This window comes from Papio anubis, chromosome 5 (assembly GCF_008728515.1).
Source record: "Papio anubis isolate 15944 chromosome 5, Panubis1.0, whole genome shotgun sequence".
In the NCBI taxonomy this organism is placed as follows: Eukaryota; Metazoa; Chordata; class Mammalia; order Primates; family Cercopithecidae; genus Papio; species Papio anubis.
Window position 1 is genome coordinate 54611649 of NC_044980.1, and position 22353 is coordinate 54634001.

Here is a 22353-nt window from a genome sequence, read left to right on the forward strand (position 1 = left end):
CCAAATTTGAAAGATCAGATGTGTCTGATCCAGACTTCTGTTTTTCTTTTTTCATTTTCTGTTTGGATTTTGATTCAGTAACAAATTGCTGAAAATAATCTTTTTTTAATGTTCACTCTAACGTACTGTTTGTACTCAAGAACACAAGATGAAGAGTGGTTAGTCAAAGAATCCAATGTCTAACTGGCATCTGGGACCAGTCCCTCTGTGAATAGCACACAAATCAAGGAAATAGTTCTGGAAGATCCTTGTAAAATGAACCCTTGTATGACTAAAGTAATTCTTCTCTCTCTGTTGGGTAGTAAAATTTATCCCCAAAAGTGACCATGTGTTCTTTTACATTCTTTTCATTTTCTTTTTTTTATAGGACATAGTGATACGATGGTACACAGTGTACTTCTTCAGAGAGGTAATAGGATACTAGGGATGAGAAAATGTTTGTAACATTCTCCACCCACCCATATCCCTGAATATACATCTATCCAGAGGGGTGTCATCATGTCACAAGGTGATAAGTCGCTTCTTGGCTCTCATTTTATTATAGCAGATGCAGCAATGAAACATAAGTAGAGAGTTTTATTGCTACCTCTCCCACCCTTTCTTTGTTCCCATAACTTCCCACCTGTGCACTGGGAATTATTTCCACATGTGTGGCAAGCTAGACTCTCCTTAGATTGTCTAGGGGCACATGGACCACATGGGGGAATGTAAGCCAGTGCCCAAGATAGGACTGAAAGGAGATCCTAATTCTGAGGATTCTGAGCAGGAAACTATTTAGAAGTCAGCAAGGTTGTAGAAGATGTGAAGCAGAAGTAGGGAAACCACCATTCTTGTTCCAAACATAACTGAACAGCACTTGAAAGCAAGACATGTCTGTGGGAAGATGCCAGATACAGACTTCTGAACACAAATGTCACAAGTCCATAATAACTGTAACTTTCTGAAACAGGAGCCAATTTCTGGTTGACTCCCAAATCTGCTAGAACATCCATCTCTACCCCAAGAGTTATTTGTAGAGGATCTCTGAAGCCAATTCCAATAAGTAAACAAACATTAACAACAACAAACATTATTTGTTCTAGTATTTTCCCAGTATAGGAGTAGTAGTTTTTGATGTTATATATTAAGTATTTACAATATGTGAAAAATGGGGATAAGTATTATATCATTAGAACAAACCCATGAGGTAGGTGCTCCCATTTTTCCTACTTTTGCTTTTGTAAAATTAGGAACTTGGAGTGGTTAAGTACCTTCACAAGGTGGTACAGCTAGTAGATGGGAGGCAGGACTCAAGTTCAGACCATCTATGTCCAGAGCCCCAACTCTTGTCCACTCACTACTCGGCTATCAGCCACCATAAGCATGCTATTGCTTCATTCTCAACTCTTCTCTGCCTGCTCTCTTAGTGCTTGGATGTTTTATTTGCCACCATCCAATATTCAAGGGACCAGCTATCCTTGTCTCCAAGTGAAATTGCTCTGTAGGTTAAATGTCATTCTTGTTTTCCCCTTATTAAGTTGGGCCCACTTCTTGCCTTACAGTTTCTTCTCCCTGCTGCACACTTCCATCATTATTTCATAGGTCCTTAGGGTTACCAACATATTCAAAGTAAAGAGAAAGTAAAAATTCAAGACACTGTTTAGAACAAAATATTCACTTTATAATACACATGTCTAACAAAAGACTCATGTCTAGAATATACAAAGAGCCCTCAGAAATCAATAAATAAAAGAAAAACTGAACAAATGTCTGAATGAGCATAAGACAAAGAAGATATCCAAATGTTCAATAAACACATCAAAAAGTAAGCGATATTCCTACTCATCAGGGAAATGTAAATTAAAACCACAGTCAGATACCAGTACACATTCACCAGAATGACCAAAATGAAAAAGACTGAAAATACTAAGTGTTGGTGAGAATATAGAACAACTGTACCTTGTACGTATTGCTGGTGGGAAGGCAAAAGAGTACAACACTTTAGAAAATAAATATTTGCCTCCTTATGACTCAGAAATGCTACTTCTGGGAATATACCCAAAAGAAATGAGTGCATATGTTCACAAAAAGACTGGTATAAGTGTACACAGCAGCTTCATTCATAATCCCCTCAAACTAGAAACAACCTAAATGTTCATTAGTAAGAGAGTAAAAATAAATAAATTATGGTATATTTATGCAATAAAAAGAACAAGCTGCTGAGATATACACAAACATGCATTTCTTTTCTTTTTCTTTTTCTTTTTTTTTTTTTAAAGAACATTTCAACTAATAGAAGCCAGACACAAGTACATACGGTACAATTCCATTTATGTGAGGTCCAAGGGGAGGCAAAGTAACCTTTAGTGATAAGTTGAGAAATAGGATGGTGACTATGTGAGTGTATAAATACATAATAATTCAAGATGCATAATGCATATAAATTATACCTTAATAAAAGGATTTTATAAAAGGTAACAGATAGAAAATTATTTAGGAAGAAAATATGAAAAACTGACTTTCCAAATTACTTCTATGCCATGTTCATAACATTTCAAGTCACTAAGAGCTGTCTCTCTTACTTCGAGGAAGGTCAGTAAACAACGGTGAAGCCTGAATGAGTCTACCCTGTATGGAAAGTTAACTGGCAGAAGAATTCAGGGTTATAGGCATCCCAGGTCTTAATAATTCTGTTTTGGGTTCATTTACGGTTTCTAAAGTTTGCTAAATCACAACATACACAATCTAACAGTTTGGGCACACTCAAAAGAAATTGTTAAAAACTGTACATTTGAACACATTCGCATTGCTTGGGAAAAAAACTCAAAGTAGAAATACGGAAGTGTGAATAACTAAAAGTTCTTTTGAACTCAGTCTCTTGACCCAAGTACTTCATGAGGAAGCTAATAGCTGTCATCTACAACACTTATTTTTGCAGGCCAAAGTTCTGTTTCAGAAACTAATGATTCTCAGGGCCATACCGTGGCTTTCTAAAGTGGTGGAACAAGTCTCTAGACCCACTGCCTGACACTTGACAAACCAAGTATCTGGCATACTGATACACCAGAAGAAAGATCAAAAGGCTATGATGTTAAGAAAGAAAGGAAAATGAATCTGGAGGGCATGAAAAGTCACCTTTACCATCAAAGATTTGCAATTGCTAAGGTCTTGTCTCAGCACAGGTTGACAATGGGACTTAAAGGCATACTAACCTTTAATAATGGGGAACTGGGCTGGAGACAACTCAGTTAAAATAGGGTAAATTTCCCATTAGTTCTTTCTGACAGCTGTGAAGGAATCGGGCTCCTAGTTTACTGAAATGGCTACAGAATAAAAGCCCGAACTTTACCTTCTATTTCTCCTTCAAAGCTTCGACATTCCAGAAAATTATACTCCTGATTTTTCTTTCCTCAATATTCAATTCACAAATTGTTCTGGTTTCCAAATGTAGTAACAATACCTTTAATATGTACTCAGTTTGGTTTTTGTTGATTGGCCATTATTGTCTATTATTTCTTTTGAAAAGAAACCCTTGTTCCATCTCTCAAAAAGAAAAATTATTTTCTTCATAATATTGGATAAATTTGTAAATAGTAAGCATGATATTGCTTATATAGTCATTCCTTGGTATATGTAGGGGATTGGTTTCAGGACTATCACATGTACCAAAATTCATGCATACTCAAGTCCTGCAATTTGCCCTCTGGAACCCACACATATGAAAATTCAATCCATCTGTATACATGAGTTTCACATCCCAAGAATACTATATTTTCCATTTGTGTTTGGTTGAAAAGAATCCTCATATAAGGGAACCTGTGCAGTTCAAACCTGTATTGTTCAAAGGTCAATTGTACTTGATTCTTAGACTTTTAATGAAGACGGAAATAAATTTGAATCAACAGAGATGCTGTGATACAGATAATTCTGAACCCTGAAGTTCCTTGGCACTTGGAGACTGTTTTTAGCAATACATTCTCCCTCTGCCACCCAGGCTGGGGTGCAGTAGCAGGATCTTGACTCACTGCAACCTCTGCCTTCCCAGGCTGAAGCGATCCTTCTGCATCAGCCTCCTGAGTAGTTGGGACCACACCCAGCTATTTTTTTTTGTATTTTTGATAGAGATGGGGTCTTGCCATGTTGCCCAGGCTTGTCTCAAACTCCTGAGCTCAATAAATCCCTGCCTCAGCCTCCCAAAGTGCTGGGATTATGGGCATGAGCCACTGCACCCAGCTCAAGATTTTAGATTACACACAATGTCCAACTACATAGAGATATATTAGGTATATTGCATCATTTTATTTTAAAGGCACATGATATAACACCAACTCAAAATGAGAAATCATGGTTTGCAACCAAAATTTTTGAGATACCAAAGCTAATTGAATACATCAGGGCTTTAAATTAGTACATTTTAATTTTAATTATAATCTCATCTTCCACAAGTGTGAAGAAAGTAAGATAACTATTCTAAGATAACCTGCTGTATAGTAAACAGTTAATCAGGACTGTGTCAATTAAATATAGAAAGGTCTGTTTGAAACACGGGTCTTTAGTGGACTTTAATTTCAGGAGTTATCCACCATTCTGTAAATGGTAAGAGTGGCTCAATTTGCCTAAATTGTCTGTGCAAATAATGTGGTTTATGCTGAATATCCACTTTCCTTCTGGAAATCTGGAACTTTGTATATCCTAGGCAGAGGGTACCTAAGTGACTGGCCTCCGGTAAAAACTCTAGGTACTGAGTCTTTAATAGGCTTCCCTGGTAAAGGCATCCCTGGTGAACACATTTCACATGTATTGTCTCAACTCATTACCAGAGGAATTAAGTGTATCTTGTCTTACTTCACTTGAGGACTCTTGGAAGCTTACGTTTGGTTTCCTCCAGATTTTGTCCCATCTACCTTTCCCTTTGCTTATTCTGCATTGAATCCTTTTGCTGTGACACATCAGAGCCATGAATATGACTATTTTCTGAATTATGAGAGCTCTCCTAGCAAATCGTTGAACCCAAGGGTGGTCTTGGGAACCCTGGATACACCTGATATCTGTGAATTTTCTACACAGACAGAACAGCAGCAATGTTAATTCCAAAGAAAGGAGAAATAGTTTCAGGGGAACAGCATTTTTCAAAAAATGTTCTGGTCAAGCTGTTATAAAATTCCCATCTGCTTTAGTATGAGTTTGATCAAAGTGCATGCATTCTTCTTTAAACACATAGCTCAATTACAACAACAGAAACAAAATATATTTCCTCTTTTCATTGCTTCAGAGTGAATATTTGTTGTCTTATTATTTATCTAGTAGTATTTTCCTCATACCTTTTCCTAACACAGTTCCCTTAGACTGGTCAATAACAAGTAAAACAGCTAAATTCAGTATCTTTGAGTTGAGTTACTAGTCAAATTTCCTCTGAGCATAACCTTCCTAACTTTAACAAGATCCAAAAAGGCATTTTCCCTAGAAATGCCTTTAACTTGGCAGACAATGTGGGAGCATCACATTTGTAGCATAGTAATTGTTTTGTTGTTGTAGTTTTAGCAAATGTTCAAGAGTCTATATATGCATGGCCCACTGGCTTCATCCTCTTTCCTTTCTATCCAGGCTTCTTAAAAATGCAGCTGGTCACAAGAACAAATAATGGATGTGCCCAATATCCTTACTTTCTTTCACAATTTTTAACCTAGTGACATTGCTTCAAAGTGTAAAACCCCATTGATAAACAATACGAAAAAGAATAAAAACAAAAACCATACCCTGCAAAGTAGGAAATAAAAATGTTACATGACGGAGATGTGGCTGTGGCTGACTCCTCTGTAAGTACTAATACTAAATAAATTTACCTTATACTGGGAGCTGAAATGGCATTCTGGTAAGCAATACTTCGAAATGTCAAAGGCAAAATTTTTAGACTCATGAATACCATTGCATATTTCTTTTGATTCTAATTACAATACAATCTATTCTTGATGCCAAATTCATTTTGCATCAGTGAACATTTCCTATTGTTTCTAGACATGTATCACTACACGGTAATTTGTCCATTAGTTCTCATTTGTTAAAATTTTTTCTATCAAGTCACATATGGCCAATATTAATTTTCCAAGTACAACTGCCCTTTTGCAAATGTTTATTAGCATTCACCAATACATTTTCAGCTCTTCTTTGTAAAACAATTTCACTAAAATATCTTCTCCTGCAGATATAGATATGTCACCTGAGAAATTCATCCCTTTTTTTTTACTCTAGAAACCCCACTGTTCTCCCACTCAAATCAAGCAATGAGCCACAAAAACTCAAAAGACCACAGATAACAATCACATCTAAAATATAAAATGGGGAAGTGACATCTTGAGGGCACTCACCCACTGGAGTCTGCAGAAGTGATAGCAATCAGTGGCAGAATCTTCAGGGGGAGGCTGGTTGGTCGTTGAATGTTCTCTGATTCACTTTTCAAGTCAGCTTGTTCCAACTGTCTGAAGGCGAGAGGGGGAAGCTGAATATTGCGACATGAAAGTCTCCGGACAAGATAGGGTTCCATTCCGTGGAAAGGGTCTTCCTCTTCATTACTGGAATGTAGTGTTTCCTCAGAGGCCTGAAGTAATAGTTCAAGAAAGTACATATAATCAACAAAAGTCACAGTGTTTATCATTACATAATGCTTAATACTTTCCTGGGAAAGAAATTAAGTAAAATTTATACATGAAAAAATGCTATCTGGAAAACAGTGACATTAAGTGAATGATATTTGATTCACTAAAATCTAAATTTATATTTAACATAGTAAATTTGTTTACCAGGTGTGGCTTGGTTAAGACAGTTACCTAACATCTTTAGTAATCTTAGACTTTATTAGCTTTGTGCGTGGATTCTATAAAATCAAGGATAAATCAAAATGTTTTTATAACTCCTATGAAATGAATTGCAAACATCATTAAATACATATCTTGACATATGCATGTGTCATATATATACAGTTATGCATCACTTGATAATGATCCATTCTGAGAAATGCATCATTAGGAAATTGCCTTGTTTTGTGAACATCACAGTGTATTTACACAAACATAGATGGTACATTGTAACTGTACTAAATACTGTAGGCAATTATAACACAATGGGAAATATTTGTGTATTTAAGCATATCTAAACATAGGAAAGATACAGTAAAAATACAGTATTATAATCTTATGGTCACCATGGTATGTGTGGCCCATAGTTGACTAGAATGTTATATAGCACATGACTATATTTATATATATTTTTCTTACATGCATGCCCATGAAAAGAGAGGAAGAAAAAAAGTCCTGTTTTTTCCTGCATATTTAAGGCCATATTTGAAACATATGTTTTCATATGTCACATCTTACTCAGATATACTCTTGACAATTATTATAAGACTGAGAGGGTAGTAAGAAAAAAAAGGCTTTACAAGAAACTTGAGGATGCAGCAGATCTGTATTTAAGTTACAACTCAGCAGAACTTTGCAAATTTGATCCATGTTATCCACATGCAAAGGTAAACCCAGGTCAAAATGTAATATTTTGATTCTAGTTGAGAAAAATATACTATCACATGAGCAATAATTATTTCCAAATGGCTGGAAAGTCTACTCTAGCAATATTTTTTTAATTTATTTATTATTATTATTATACTGTAAGTTGTAGGGTACATGTGCATAACGTGTAGGTTTGTTACATATGTATACTTGTGCCTTTGTTGGTGTGTTGCACCCATCAACCTAATATCATTTTACATCAGGTATAACTCCCAATGCAATCCTCCCTCCCCTCCCCCATGATAGTCTCCCGGTGTGTGATGTTCCCTTCCTGAGTCCAACTGATCTCATTGTTCAGTTCCTACCTAAGAGTGAGAACATGCGGTGTTTGGTTTTCTGTTCTTGTGATAGTTTGCTAAGAATGATGGTTTCAGCTGCATCCATGTCCCTACAAAGGACACAAACTCACCCTTTTGATGGCTGCATGGCATTCCATGGTGTATATGTGCCACATTTTCTAATCCAATTCGTCACTGATGGACATTTGGGTTGATTCCAGTCTTTGCTATTAGAATAGTGCTGCAATAAACATACTGGTGCATGTGTCTTTATAGCAGCATAATTTATAACTTTGGTATATACCCAGTAATGGGATGGTTGGGTCATATGGTACATCTAGTTCTAGATCCTTGAGGAATCATACCGTTTTCCATAATGGTTGAACTAGTTTACAATCCCACCAACAGTGTAAAGTGTTCCTATTTCTCCACATCCTCCAGCACCTGTTGTTTCCTGACTTTTAATGGTCGCCATTCTAACTGGTGTGAGATGGTATCTCATTGTGGTTTTGATTTGCATTTGATGGTACAGTGATGATGAGCATTTTTCAAGCGTGTTTGTTGGCTGTATGGAATGTCTCTTTGAGAAATGTCTGTTCATATCCTTTGCCCACTTTTTTGATGGGGTTTTTTTCTTGTAAATTTGTTTGTTCTTGTAGGTTCGGATATTAGCCCTTTGTCAGATGAGTAGATTGGAAAAAATTTTCTCCCATTCTGTAGGTTGCCTGTTCACTCTGATGGTAGTTTCTTTTGCTGTGCAGAAGCTCTTAGTTTAATGAGATCCCATTTGTCAATTTTGGCTTTGCTGCCGTTGCTTTTGTGTTTAGACATGAAGTCTTTGCCCATGCCTATGTCCTGAATGGTACTACCTAGGTTTTCCTCTTAGGATTTTATGGTATTAGGTCTAACATTTAAGTCTCTAATCCATCTTGAATTAATTTTCAGATAAGGAGTAAGGAAGGATCCAGTTTCAGCTTTCTACTTATGGCTAAATAATTTTCTCCTAGCACTACTTATTAAATAGGGAATCCTTTCCCCATTTCTCGTTTCCTCTTAGGTTTGTCAAAGATCAGATGGCTGTAGATGTGTGGTATTATCGAGTGACTCTGTCTCTGTTCCACTGTCCATATCTCTGTTTTGGTACCAGTACCATGCTGTTTGCTACTGTAGCTTTGTAGTATAGTTTGAAGTCAGGTAGCATGATGCCTCCAGCTTTGTTCTTTTGACTTATTATATCCACATATTGAGAATTATAGAATCACCAAATGTTATAACATGCTTCTATAGAGTGCTGGGTTTTTGAATCTTTGCACTGCCACTTTACTATTTGTATTGCTAGAGTGTTGCTTAGTCTCTCTAAGGCTTATGTTTCTTTATTATAAAAATGTGACTAATATTTACATACAAGAATTAAATGAGACCATGTACCTGATGTGCATAGTTCATTACCTGCATTGTGATTAGCACTCATATATGGCAATTTCCTTCCCTTCTGAGTTTTACAGGTGAAGAAACTAGCCCAGGGAGGGAAGTTTATATTTCCCAAAATTAACCCATTGGCTGAAAGTTAGAAATTCATCAAGCTTGGAATATCCAGCCTTGTTTATTACACTCCTTAGTATACAGCTATCTTTGGGCAAGTAACTTAGGCTCATTGAGGTTGTTTCTCCATCTGAAGACTGAGATAATAATATTTACCTCTCAGAGTCACTGTGTGGACCAAATATGTAAAGTATTTGAAGCACCAATATCTGGCAAAGAGTTTGCACTCAACAAAATGGCAGCTATTATTATAATCCAGGGTAATTTCCCCTTTCTTCATAGCACTATGCTGTCTTTGAAGATCATTCTTCATATTGGCTCCCAACTAGAAAATTTTTGTCTTCCTGATTTATATCTTGAAAAAGGTGAAAGGACGTGAGATGGTGGACTCTATCCAACCTTGGGTTGTATTGTCCAGTTGTATAGACAAACAAGACAATAGAAGGGCACTGAGAAGGTTTAAAAAAAAGAGGTGAAAGCTAAAAAGGAAGTTCATTTATTTCAAATCCTAAATTCTGAGATGTTTTATAAAACATCAATAATAATGACTAATATTTACTGAGTCCTTATTAAGTAGTGCTGTGTTTTACATATACTGTCTCATTTAATTTTTACTAAAATCCTATGAGTTAGTTCTTCTTACTTTTCCCATTTTACCCATTAAAAACCCCAGAGACCTATCAAATATCATGCATTGGCCACACAGCCACATGGCTAGTGAGGTGATTAATCATCTTACTTCACCTGGGACCTTTTGATTTCAGCACTCAAAGTCCTATGTCCAGGGAAACCCCAGAGTCCCAAGGAAACCAGGATGATTGATCACCCTACATGTCAGGATCCAAACCCAAATCTCTTCTAGTTAAAACTGGAGCTAAAAGCCACTATGCTGCACTACCTTAACAAGTATAGTCACCGGCAGAGTGAGTATTACTAGAAAAGAACAGAACACACACTAATTGATCATAACTCAATAAGCTTCACATTTTCATTTGAAAAATTAAACAGAACTGAGATGACAGCAGCCCTACATAAACATTAGAAATGAATGACAATCTGTCATTAAATGAGAGGATAGAAATTTTATCCCCTGTTCTGCCAGTAACTACTCAGGTGGTCTTAAGAGGTGCCATTGGTTGTTAAAAAATCAGAGCACTTCATAACTGGAAGGGGTCTTAAGGTTTATTTTGTATAATGTCTTGATTTTTTGTCTGCAGAGACTAAAGAAAAGCAAGGTTAAGACCAGCAGATCTGGAACAGGACCTGGGAGTCTGAATTTTAGCATGCACCACCTACGATCCCAATGCAGAGGGTTTGAACATCACATTTTGAAAAATAATGGCTTGGAGACATTAGAAACACTATATTTTCCCCATCATCTTCTTGCAATAATGCCATTTTCTGGCAACAACACAATGTACAAATTGCTATTTGTATATTGCTATTGCTATATACAAATAACTCATTCCAGATCTGCTGGTCTTAACCTTGCTGGTCTTTAGTCTCCATAGGGATAAAATCAAGAGGTTATACAAAATAAACCTTAGCAACACTTCCAGCTATAAAATGCTGATTTTGCAACAACCAATGGCAAATCAATGTTTCTGTCAGATAACAAATATAGAAAAAAAGAGAAAGCATATGCACTTGGAACAGTCTTAGCTTTTAGATTGGGAAAGTGAGCATCTGTGTACTTATGTACCTAGGAAGTTCCTCTAAGAACAGAACTTCATTCCTGGATTGGAAACAGGTCTTGATTAAGTTAATGACTTATGTGTTGTGATGGTTAATACTGAATGGCAACTTGATTGGATTGAAGGATACAAAGTATTGTTCCTGGGTGTGTCTGTGAGGGAGTTACCAAAGGAGATGACCATTTCAGTCAGTGTACAGGGAGAGGCAGACCCACCCTCCATGTGGGTAGGCACCATCTAATCAGCTGCAAGCACAGTTGGGTTAAAAGCAGGCAGAAAAACATGGAAGGACTGGAATGCCTGAGACTTTTGGCCTCCATCTTTCTTCTGTGCTGGATGTTTCCTGCTCTTGATCATCAGACTCCTGTTTTCAAACAGTTGGACTCTTGGACCTACCCAAGTGGTTTGCCAGGGGCTCTCGGGCCTTGGGCCACAGACTGAAATCAGCTTTCCTACTTTTGAGTGTGATGAGAATTATAGAATCATCAAATATTGTAACATGCTTCTATAGAGTGCTGGGTTTTTGGATCCTTGCACTGCCACTTTACTTACTTTTGAGGTTTAGGGACTTGAACGGGCTTCCTGGCTCCTCAGCTTACAGACCACCTATTGTGGGATTTCACCTTGTGATCATGTGAGTCAATACTCCTTAATAAACTCCCTTTCACATATACATCCATCCTATTAGTTCTGTCCCTCTAGAGAACCCTGACTAACACATGTATAAATACTATTCTTCTGGATGAACATAGAAAAGAAGAACAAAGGATGAATCTAGCAAAGCTTCAGTAGCACTAAATATAGCTGGCCAAAGTTAACATCTTTTTATAAGCATTTAGCTGCCTACTCTGGGTGTTAGCATTGCAATTGCAAAAATGCTTTATGTAACTGAGGTTATCTGTTGAATGACTTAATGTTTGTGACATTCTCTTTTAGATAAAACTGCCTCAAGAGGTAACTTTTCTGAGATAATTATCTCTACTAAAAACGACGTTTACACCCATGCTTACACTCTGTTAGTTTAAACCCACTTTCTATTAATACTTTTACCTTTATAACAAAAATGATAAAGCACTAGAGGGCTATATTCTAACATTTTCCATTCCAAAACAGTATAAGAGGCTTTTTCACACTCTAGATCAATGTGTATCAGTTATGGTTCAGAAATAAAAAGAACAACCTTATCAAGTACAAGGCAAGAGGTTAAATGTCCTTATTTTGGAGAGAGATGTAAAACTAATTGCCAGAGCAATAAGTATTTTATGTTATTGTTAGAAAATGGCATTATGGCAAGGAGATGATGGAAAAAGATAGTATTTCTAATGTCTCCAAGTCATTATTTCTCAAAATGTGACATTGAAACCCTCTGCATTAGAATCATAGATGGTGTCTGCTAAAATTCAGACTCCTGGGTCTTATTCCAGATCTTCCTAAACAGAATCTCTATGAGTAGGGCTTATGAATCTGAATAAGTCACCAGTATCATTCTAGTGCATATTAAAGTTTGAGAACTAATGTTTTTGACATTTTAGACACAGTTTAATAAAATTGTTTGGTAAATATCCAGGCACAAAGATGTTCACTGCAGCTCATTTATAATAACAAATAACTGGATGTAATCTAATTGCTGCACTGAAGGATTGACTTAGTAAATGTTGATACATCATATGATGAAATACTATGAGACTGTTAAAATAATGTAGAAGAATACATAATCATGTAATGATACAATGTTGAGTGGGAAGAACAGATTATAGAGTGATTCATTTTTATAAAACAATAATATCAAAACAAAACAAAAAAGTCACATATTATATTCATAAAACAATTCTTTAAAGATGTATCCTAATTCTCTAAAATGGCTCTCCTGAGTAGTACTGGTAATAATTCTCTTTTAGTATCTTTATTAATTATTACCTTCTATATTCCCTATAATAAAAATGTCTTGTTTTTCTATTTTAAAAGTCTAATAAAAGTCATAATAATAAAATGATACAACATTCACCTTGCTATTGATGGGACTTAGAAATATCTCATATTCAGCTTCAAGATACGCAGTATCAAAATAAAAGAAATGCTAACATATTGAAATAAATTTAATATGAACCTGCTACCTTGTAGTAAAATAAAATTATATTCAATAATTAGCCAACTTATATGGAATAATTGACAACCAAATAACTTTAATGTTATGCTTTTTACTGTTAGGACAAATATCTTTCTGAAATACATGCCTAAAGTAAGTAATTCCATAATAATTGACGCTTACAATGGATGAATGTTAAATTTATTATCATTATTTTCCTTTTTTGTTTGTTTCAGTTTCTATCCAAGGTATTTAATTAATTTCTTTGTTTAATTTTTTTCTTTCAAAAGTAGATAGCAAACTACTTAATGGCCTTTAAAACACAGACATGCACATCACTAGGGTTAAATAAATTTCTGTGGTTCTTAATAATCTCACGGTCTCTGGCACTTATTTCATATATAGAGAGAGAGAGGGTAGAAATAAAATTTCTATAAGAAAATCCCCTTAAAATGTGTGTGTGTGTATATATATAGACACACACTATATGTATACACATATATATACACATATAAATACATATGTAAACATGTATATACATATATATATGTACATATATGGGCATTGCAGGAAAGAATGTTTCTTTCTGGGCATGCAGTGAGACCACATCTCCAGACTCCCTTACAGGTAGCTATAGAGATGTCAGTGAGTGTTACATTACATGTTCATTGATTATAAGTTAAGGAAATGTGTATGTGTCTGTATATGTGCCACTTTCAGGCCTGCCACATAAAAACTTTGTGAGTACAACCCCCTATTTCTCTTCCCCTCTGTAGCCCCTCACCATGTGTTGAAGATGGTAGAGCCACAAGATAGAAGCTATGGTTTCTTAATCACTATTTACAAAAGAGACACTTGCCAATCAGAAACACTTATTTTGGAGTACATGAGCCACAGATAATCTTCTGTTGGGGTAATCCACAAACATTTGGCATTTCCTTGTTACAGGTAGTGCTATATTTTATACATATATCTTTAAAGGAGTTCAACCTATCTTAGTTGTGTTTCCATTCCTATTAATTTCTCAATTAATCATTTATTGAGCACCTACTACCTTTCATGTTTGTGTCGGGTACTGAAAATGCAGAGATGAATTAGGCACCTCCTTTTGCTTAGGCACTTACAGTTCATTTGAGATAAAATATAATAGACAGATAATCACCAGTATATGATCAGAGCTGTAACAGAGAACTTAGGGTTTACTGGAGTACATAACACTTTTGCAAGTTGAAAGAAAGTGCCAGCCAGTTGTGACATCGACAAAAAGAGAACATCTGGACTGTCACAGACAAAAAAATTTAAAAAAGATGTAGATCACCCCATAAATTGGTCATTTATTTTTGCTTTCTGTCTATCTACTTCTCCAGTCATTTTCATTTAGTCTCATTGCTGGTTCCTCAATTAGCTGTCTTTAAAACCTAGGCGTTGTCCAAGCTGCTATCCTTCAACCATTTCTCTTTTCTTTTCTTTCTTTCCTTTCTTTCCTTCTTCTTCTTCTTTTTTTTTTTTTTTTTTTTTTAATGGAGTTTTACTCTTGTTGCCCAGGCTGGAGTGCAATGGCACGATCTCAGCTCACTGCAACCCCGCCTTCCAGGTTCAAGCGATTCTCCTGCCTCAGCCTCCCAAGTAGCTGGGATTACAGGCACCCGCCACCACGCCCAGCTAATTTTTTTGTATTTTTAGTAGAGATGGGATTTCATCATGTTGGCCAGGCTGGTCTCAGACTTCTGACCTCAGGTGATCCACCCGCCTCGGCCTCCCAAAGTGATGGGATTACAGGTGTGAGCCACTGAGCCCGGCCTCATTTTTCTTTTCAATCTGCCCACTCAGGTTAAAAATATCATCCAAGACAATGAATACAAATATCTTCTCCCTTTTTATTTATGACACCAAGTCAGCCTTCAGCCTGAAAAATGTAGGAGAGTGATCTGCCTATGTGACTATTCACTGTTAGCCTGTACACATGGACACATCTGGAAGGAAGGGAGCCAAAACAACTTTTGTACCCCTAGTACTTAGCCAGTGCCTGGAACAAACCATATGCTAAATAAACCTTGCTGAGGAAAGAGTGAAGCATATAGACATACTCATCTCCATGTCTTCAACTGCAAGAAATTGGGAAAGAGGAAATGGTATTAGACGTTGGTGTTACTAGCAATGTTGTATTGTAACTATTATTTTAAGTCAGACATGAAGTTGAAACACATAATAGGGAATTTCTATAAAAATTCCAAAACTTCAGCCACTCAAACTGGTTGGGTCTCTCCCCATGTTCAAATACTCTCAAATATATAGACATCATGATTAAGTATTTTCACCTATTTTGTTTTAAATAAGAATGAAAGATTTCAGGCACTCAAGTGCTTTCAGAGGGCCTACACTATGCAGAGCATTGTAAAGGTTAGCATGTTAAATAGTCAGATAAGTCCAGGAAGAAGACAGTTGTAGGCAGAGGATGGGTTTTGTTTTATCACTTCCAATGTCACGTTCCTTTTTTACCTGTCCAATTAGTTTGGTGCAACATTAAGTTCTGTAAAAGTAAAATTTCCCTGTATCTAAGTTTGTAGTATAAACAAGATAATATTAGTGACTCTTCAAGGACTAGGATACAATTTAATAGACTATTATCACAGTTGATTAAAAGTCATATTTGCAATTTTAACATATTATATGCCAATAGTAGACATTTCCTTCATATATTAGTCAATCATGTCTCCATGAAATTGTTAATAATGCACTAAAGCAATAATGGAAAATAAGCCTTAAGATTCTCTAAGCCTTATGCAAAATGTTTTTCCTCTTGTCTCATTACTTATTATATATGTTGTATCTTAAAACTGAATGCTATTATTGCCCAAATAACCTTACAGGAAACTCACAAGTCAAGGCAATAAACATCCTAATGTCTTTTAATACAGAAAAGGGCACTGTATCGACTTAACACAATCAATTTTCAAATGGATATTTGTATACTGATACAGAAAAGATACTCTGCAAAGTTAATTCTGTAAAAAAATGAGATACCTCAGGTTAACACAAAGATAACAGATAGGTTTCAAATATTCACAGAGCATAATCCAAATATAGGCTGTGATTTCATACTGATTAGAAGAGACAGAAATCACTGAAGTCTTTCTAAAGCCATTCCCTATAACTCAGTCATCAAAACTTCCAAAAAGTTTCCAAAAAGGAACAGAAAAATCTCTCATTCAGTAATATTAGTGCATTCTCATCAACAAGAAACTCAATCTGCAACTCTAGGATTCAATTAACCTTTTGTAAATAGCATTGTACATTTCCTGGGTGACTTTAAAAAATAAAGTCAATTCTATTTTGTTAGTAGAGGAAGGAAAAAAATTAAGGAGAAACATGAGTTCTGTCAATTATTTCCTTCACAGTTACATACAGTAATAGAATCCCAAGTGTAGAAAAGAAACTAACATTGATTTTTTAGCAGCTAAAAATTCTGTCTTACAGTAAGTATAGGTTAAAACTCAGTCAGTTTACTCTTTCAAGTGTTTTGAAAAGTTTCTCACTTGAGGAATCAGTGGTCAAATCACAACCTTAAAAGAAATACAAAGAATCTATTGTCTTCATTCTCAAGTTTTACTTAAATACCAATATCAATCAAAACTATGTGTATAAACATGAAAGCAAAATCTAAAATCATCATTTAAGTGATGATATATTTACAGTGATAAACTGGATATGTAAATCTAGAATAAACTAACAAATATTGGGCTGTGGGGAGGAAAGAGGAGACAAAGTAAAGCTAAGTTCCCTCTCCGCATGCAGAGAGTCAGAAATGTTGCTTTGCTTTTGGCTTTGACATTCAGATAACTACAAAATATTTCCTTGATAAACAAACTATGAATCAAAAGAAAGTTTATATTAAATTTATATTTAACATTATAGCTACTGGTGAAGCATAGGTTCATGCTTAAGATCAGGATAATCATAGAAAATTAGTGATATTTGTTGTATTACATATATTGTATAGGCAGTTAATTGATTTTATAAAAACTGTACAAAAAACTGTTACTATTCCCATGATACGGATTTGGAAAATGAAGCTTAAACAGGTTAGTTTGTCCATAGTGACACTATCAACCATAGAGAGGTTAGTTTGCCTGGAATGAGAACAGCAGGCTGGTTCCATGGGAGCTTTCCACAGGCCATCTAGGCATGGCTCCAGCCTTGTTTCAGACAAAACAGAGTGTCTTATGTGGTCTGAGGACTCATGGCAATGTGTGTGCAGACCTCTCTCTAGCCACCTCGTCTTTTAAGACCTCTAAGTTCTAACTGAACTGAGGATCCTTCAGAGTTTTGAGACCAGGTTTAGTTGATATCAACGTTCATAGTTTTAGCTCACATGTAACATTGCCCCCATTTTTCAAAAACCTCTAACAAATCCAGTAACCCAATGTGAGGAATAGAAATAGGAGGCATAAAACTGTGAGAAAAGTGAAGGCAACTTTATCCTTATTTGATTACAACTTAGTTAAATGTAGGAAACCCAAATAAATCAACTGAAAAATAATTGAAAGAAAGAATAGGTAAATTTGTCCAGTTTTAAAGTAAAATATGTAAAAGCCTTTTATTTATAAAAATCAAAGACCAGTTGTTAAAACTATCACACCAACATCTCATTTATAAAAACAAACAAAACAAAAATGTTTAAAAATAAGCTCAAAAAGAAATAAGTAGAACTTACGTGAAGAAATCTATATAACTTTTCCAAGACTTACATCAAGACTGATGTTCTTGCAATAATTTTCTAAGTTTAATGTTATTGCAAGAAAATCATCTCTTTTTTAATTTTACTTTTTGGAGGAATTAGGCTTGTTATAAAATATAACATGGGGATGGTCTTGCCCTATACAAAAAAATTTTACCATGAAGCCACAATAACAACAAAAAGTGTAGTACCTTCAAATAATCAACAGAATGTTTAGTGGAAAAATACAAAATCCCATTAAATATTTTCTTATATAAGAACTTAGTATATGTCAATATGTGTTACAGGAAACACTATTAGCTATTGCAGAGAGAACAATTATATAAGTGTTAGGAAGGTGACTATGTACATGTGAGATGAAATAAGAGCAATATTAAATACTGTAAAAGCAGTCTATAGAGTTTCATCAGCAAGAGATCTAATTCTTCACCAGAGACGCCAATGTAGTAATAATACATGATCCAAAAAGTTTTATGAAAATTCTAGAAACCAGTTAAGAAGTTGCAGTGCCTGAGGCAAACTTAAAGAAAATAACAATCTCATTGAAATAGATGAGAAAAGGCATTTCATATCAACCATGACAGCCCTTCCCCCAAGCCAGCACAGCTTGATGTCATCAGGAAAAAAAAATCCCACCTTATGACTTCTCCCTTAGGAGAGAAAGAGAAGAGTGGAATCTATGTCCAATGTCCTGGTTTTTCAGAGTGTTGTCTGAGAGACTGGTTTCTGTCTTGCCTGATTCAGAGCACTAATGGAATCCACATACTTTGGATGCCTGGGGTCTGCAGAGAGCAAAAGATAACTCAGTGGCTTATTGCAATGCCACAGAACTTGCAGTGGTACAGACAGACACTGGATGGAGAAAGATAATAAAAGCTCTTGGAAGAAAAAGAAGCAAATTTGTCTAACTGGGAAAGAACACAGACAGATTCAAAGAAGATGTATCCCTTGGTAAAAAACTGGAGAGGCCCCCAAAATCTCTATGTGGGCTAATTGGTAAAAGTCTTCCCTTGTATGAAGCCAATTTATAAGGACTGAAGAGGTAGCTGCTTTTTCAAATGCACAAATCACAGAAAAAATAACTAGGCACATGAATAAACAGGGAAACATGACACAATCAAAGAAACAAAATACATCTCCAGGTACCAACCAGAAAGAAATAAGAATTTATGTTACTTGGCAAATAATTAAAAATGATCATCTTAAAGAAGCTCAATGTGCTACAAGAGAACACAGATGGAAAACTAAATGAAATTAGGAAAATGATGCCAAAATGAGAATATCAACAAACTTTAAAAAGAAAACAAACATTCGTGGAGATGAAGAATACAGTAACTCAGTTGAAAAGTTCACTAGAGCATTTCAACAGATGACCTGATCAAGCAGAAGAAAGAATAAATGAATTCAAAGAGAGGCCACTTAAAACTATGAAGCCAGAGATATAAAGAGAAAAAAAAAATGAATGAAGAAAAGTGAAGAAAGACTAAGAAACTTATGGAACACCATCAAATGTTCCAACATACACATAATGCAAATCTGAGAAGGAGATAGAAAGAGAGAGGGACAGAAAGCTTATTTGAAAAAAATAATGGCTAGATACTTGCCAAATCTGAAGAAGGAAATGAACAATCAAATTCAAGGCACTCATAAAACTCAGACTTGGAAAAACCAACATACCAACATAAATTATAATCAAACTGTCAAACATCAAAGACAAACAGGGAATCTTGAAAGCAGGAAGAAAAAATGGCTTATCATGTACACGGGACCTTCAATGACATTAGCAGATTTCTCAAGAGAAACATTATAGGACAGAAGGGAGTGGGACAACATATTCAAAGTACTGAAAGAAAAAATCTGTCAACCAAGCATACTCTTTCTGGCAAAACTGTCTTTTGAAAATGGAGGAGAAATAAAGATAAACAATGGCTAAGGTGCTTCGTGAGCGCTAGACCTGACTTACAAGAATTGCTAAAGGCAGTCCTTTGAGTTGAGACAAAGTATGCTAGACAGCAACACAAAGGAAAAGGTAAACATTTAGACAAATAAAAATCTTATAATATTGAAATGGTGGTGCATAAATTACTTTTAACTCTGGTATAGAACTTAATTATAAACTATAAGTATAAAACTATGTTAACGAATACAAAATATAAAAAGCTGTAATATGTGACATTGATAACATAAATGGGCAGAGATATAAAGGAGTAGAGTTTTGCATAGAGCTGTCTGCTAACTATGATATCCTAAAACTGAAACTGTGGCCTGAGAGCAGTCCTGTTCACTTAGCAACCTGTCAGGACTCATTCCCATCCATGTTCTCGGAGACAGGCTTGCCAAACTTGGTCCACAGCAGATTCTGAGAATGGCCCAATAACTTTGCTCCATTCCCACTTAGAGTTGGCTCAAGGTCAATCTTGTCCCCAGAGATGTATGCCCATCCAACTCCCTGGAGCAAAGTCCTCTCAGATGTGGACCCTGAAGCAGCAGTGACTTAGTTCCAGGATCTCTCATGTTGATCTGGGGACGGTTCTCCCTACCCATGGACATACTCAGTGAGCCAGGGGGAGTCCTTCAGAAATCCAGAGGGAACCACACCTATCTGCATACCTAATAACAGGTGTGCCATTGGTGGAAACAACTGTGAAGCCTGAAGTGAACTCTTGTTATAAAACAGTCCTACTGAACAATGTCTTGGAGACAATGCAGTTTGCCTAGGGACTAGACAAGATTTATGCCTGCTAAAGCCCCTGGTAATAGGCTTGCTAACTAGCCTCCAGTACAAAATCAGTAGCAGACACATGACCTAGCTCCAACTATAATTGTTTGTGATGGTAGAGGGAATTCCATCAGCCTAGAGACCCAAAAAGAGAAGGTTGTTAAAATGAGCCTGTAAAGAATGAAAGACTGTTTGCTTCTTCAAATTCACAGACACCAATGCAAGCCTACATGGATAACAAATAAATAATATGGAATAATATATTCAAAACGTTAAAAAAAAAAAAAACCTGCCAAATAAGATTACTGTACCCTGCAAAGTTAGCCTTCAGAAATGGAAAGGTAAAGACATTCCCAAACAAAAGCTGAGGATGTTCATTACCATAAGATCTGCCTTATAAGAAATACTAAAGTGATTCTTCAAGTTGAAATGAGAAGCTGCTAAATAACAACATAAATACATATATAACTATAAAACTCACTGGAAAAGGTAAATACATAATTGAATTCTGTATACTCGAATGTAGTAATGATGATATAGAAATTATTTCTAAATTTAGAATAAAAGTTAAAAGGTAAAATAATTAAAAATAAGCTGGGTGCGGTGGCTCATCCCTGTAATCCCAGCACTTTGGGAGGCCGAGGCAGGCGGATAACGAGGTCAGGAAATCTAGACCATCATGGCTAACACAATGAAACCCCGTCTCTATTAAAAATTCAAAAAATTAGCTGGGAGGGGCGGCGGGCGCCTGCAGCCTCAGCTACTTGGGAGGCTGAGGCAGGAGAATGGTGTGAACCCGGGAGGCGGAGCTTGCAGCGAGCCGAGATCGCGCCATCGCACTCCAGCCTGGGAGAGACAGCAAGACTCCGTCTCAAAATAAATTAAATAAATAAATAAATAAACAAACTATAGTTACCATAATTTGTTAATGGATACGCAATACAAAAAGATGCAAAGTGTGACATCAGTAGCACAAAATGATGGGAGAAAGTAAAAGTGTAGAGTTTTTGTATGTGATTGACATTAACTTGTCATCAGTTTAAAATAAAATATTATAATTATAAGATGCTATAAGATGTTTTTTGAAAGTCCCATAGTGATCATAGAGGAAAAAAAAAAAAAAAAAAACTCTACTAGATCCAGAAAAGACAAAAAGGAATCAAAGCATACCACTACAAAATATCAACAAATCACAAAAGAGAGCAACAACCAAAAAGAAAGCACAAGAACTACAAACCCATCAGAAGGCAATTTTTTAAATGGTAGTAATAACTCCTTACCTATAAATAATAACTAATCTTGGATATAAATGGATTAAATTATTCAATCAAAAGACACAAAGTGGCTGAATGAATTAAAAAAAAATCCAACAAAATGCTCTTATATTGAGACAATAAGAGACTCACTTAAGCCTTAAGGATACACATAGGCTGAAAGCGAAGGGATTTTATGAGGTCAGCATTACTCTCAGACCAAAATCAGATAAGGACACTGTAAGAAAAAAAAAATTACCGGGCAGTATCCCTGGTGAACATAAATGCAAAAGTCCTAAACAAAATACTAGCAAACTGAATTCAACAACACATTAAAACTATCATTCACCATGATTAAGTGGAATTTATCCTAGATTTGCAAGTATGATCCAATATACAGTTATTATATAAATCAATAAATGTAATATACCAAATGAACAGAATGAAGGATAAAGATCATATGATCTATAATCATCTCCATAGAGGCAGAAACAGTATTTGACAA

General features: G+C 35.7%; 1 protein-coding gene across 7 annotated transcripts in view; it reads right to left on the minus strand.

Annotated features, from left to right (window-relative positions):
* The window catches only part of PDE4D (phosphodiesterase 4D), a 1533637-nt gene that overhangs the window by 1012930 nt on the left and 498354 nt on the right, over positions 1 to 22353 (minus strand). For 6 of the 7 annotated variants that reach the window (XM_031666719.1, XM_031666731.1, XM_031666723.1 and 3 more), the window contains one exon: positions 6345 to 6574. In XM_031666719.1, coding sequence (XP_031522579.1) covers positions 6345 to 6574 — 230 coding nt within the window. Of the gene's footprint in view, positions 1 to 6344; positions 6575 to 18512; positions 18652 to 22353 lie in introns of those variants that run through there. The other variant, XM_031666724.1, reaches the window with a different exon arrangement.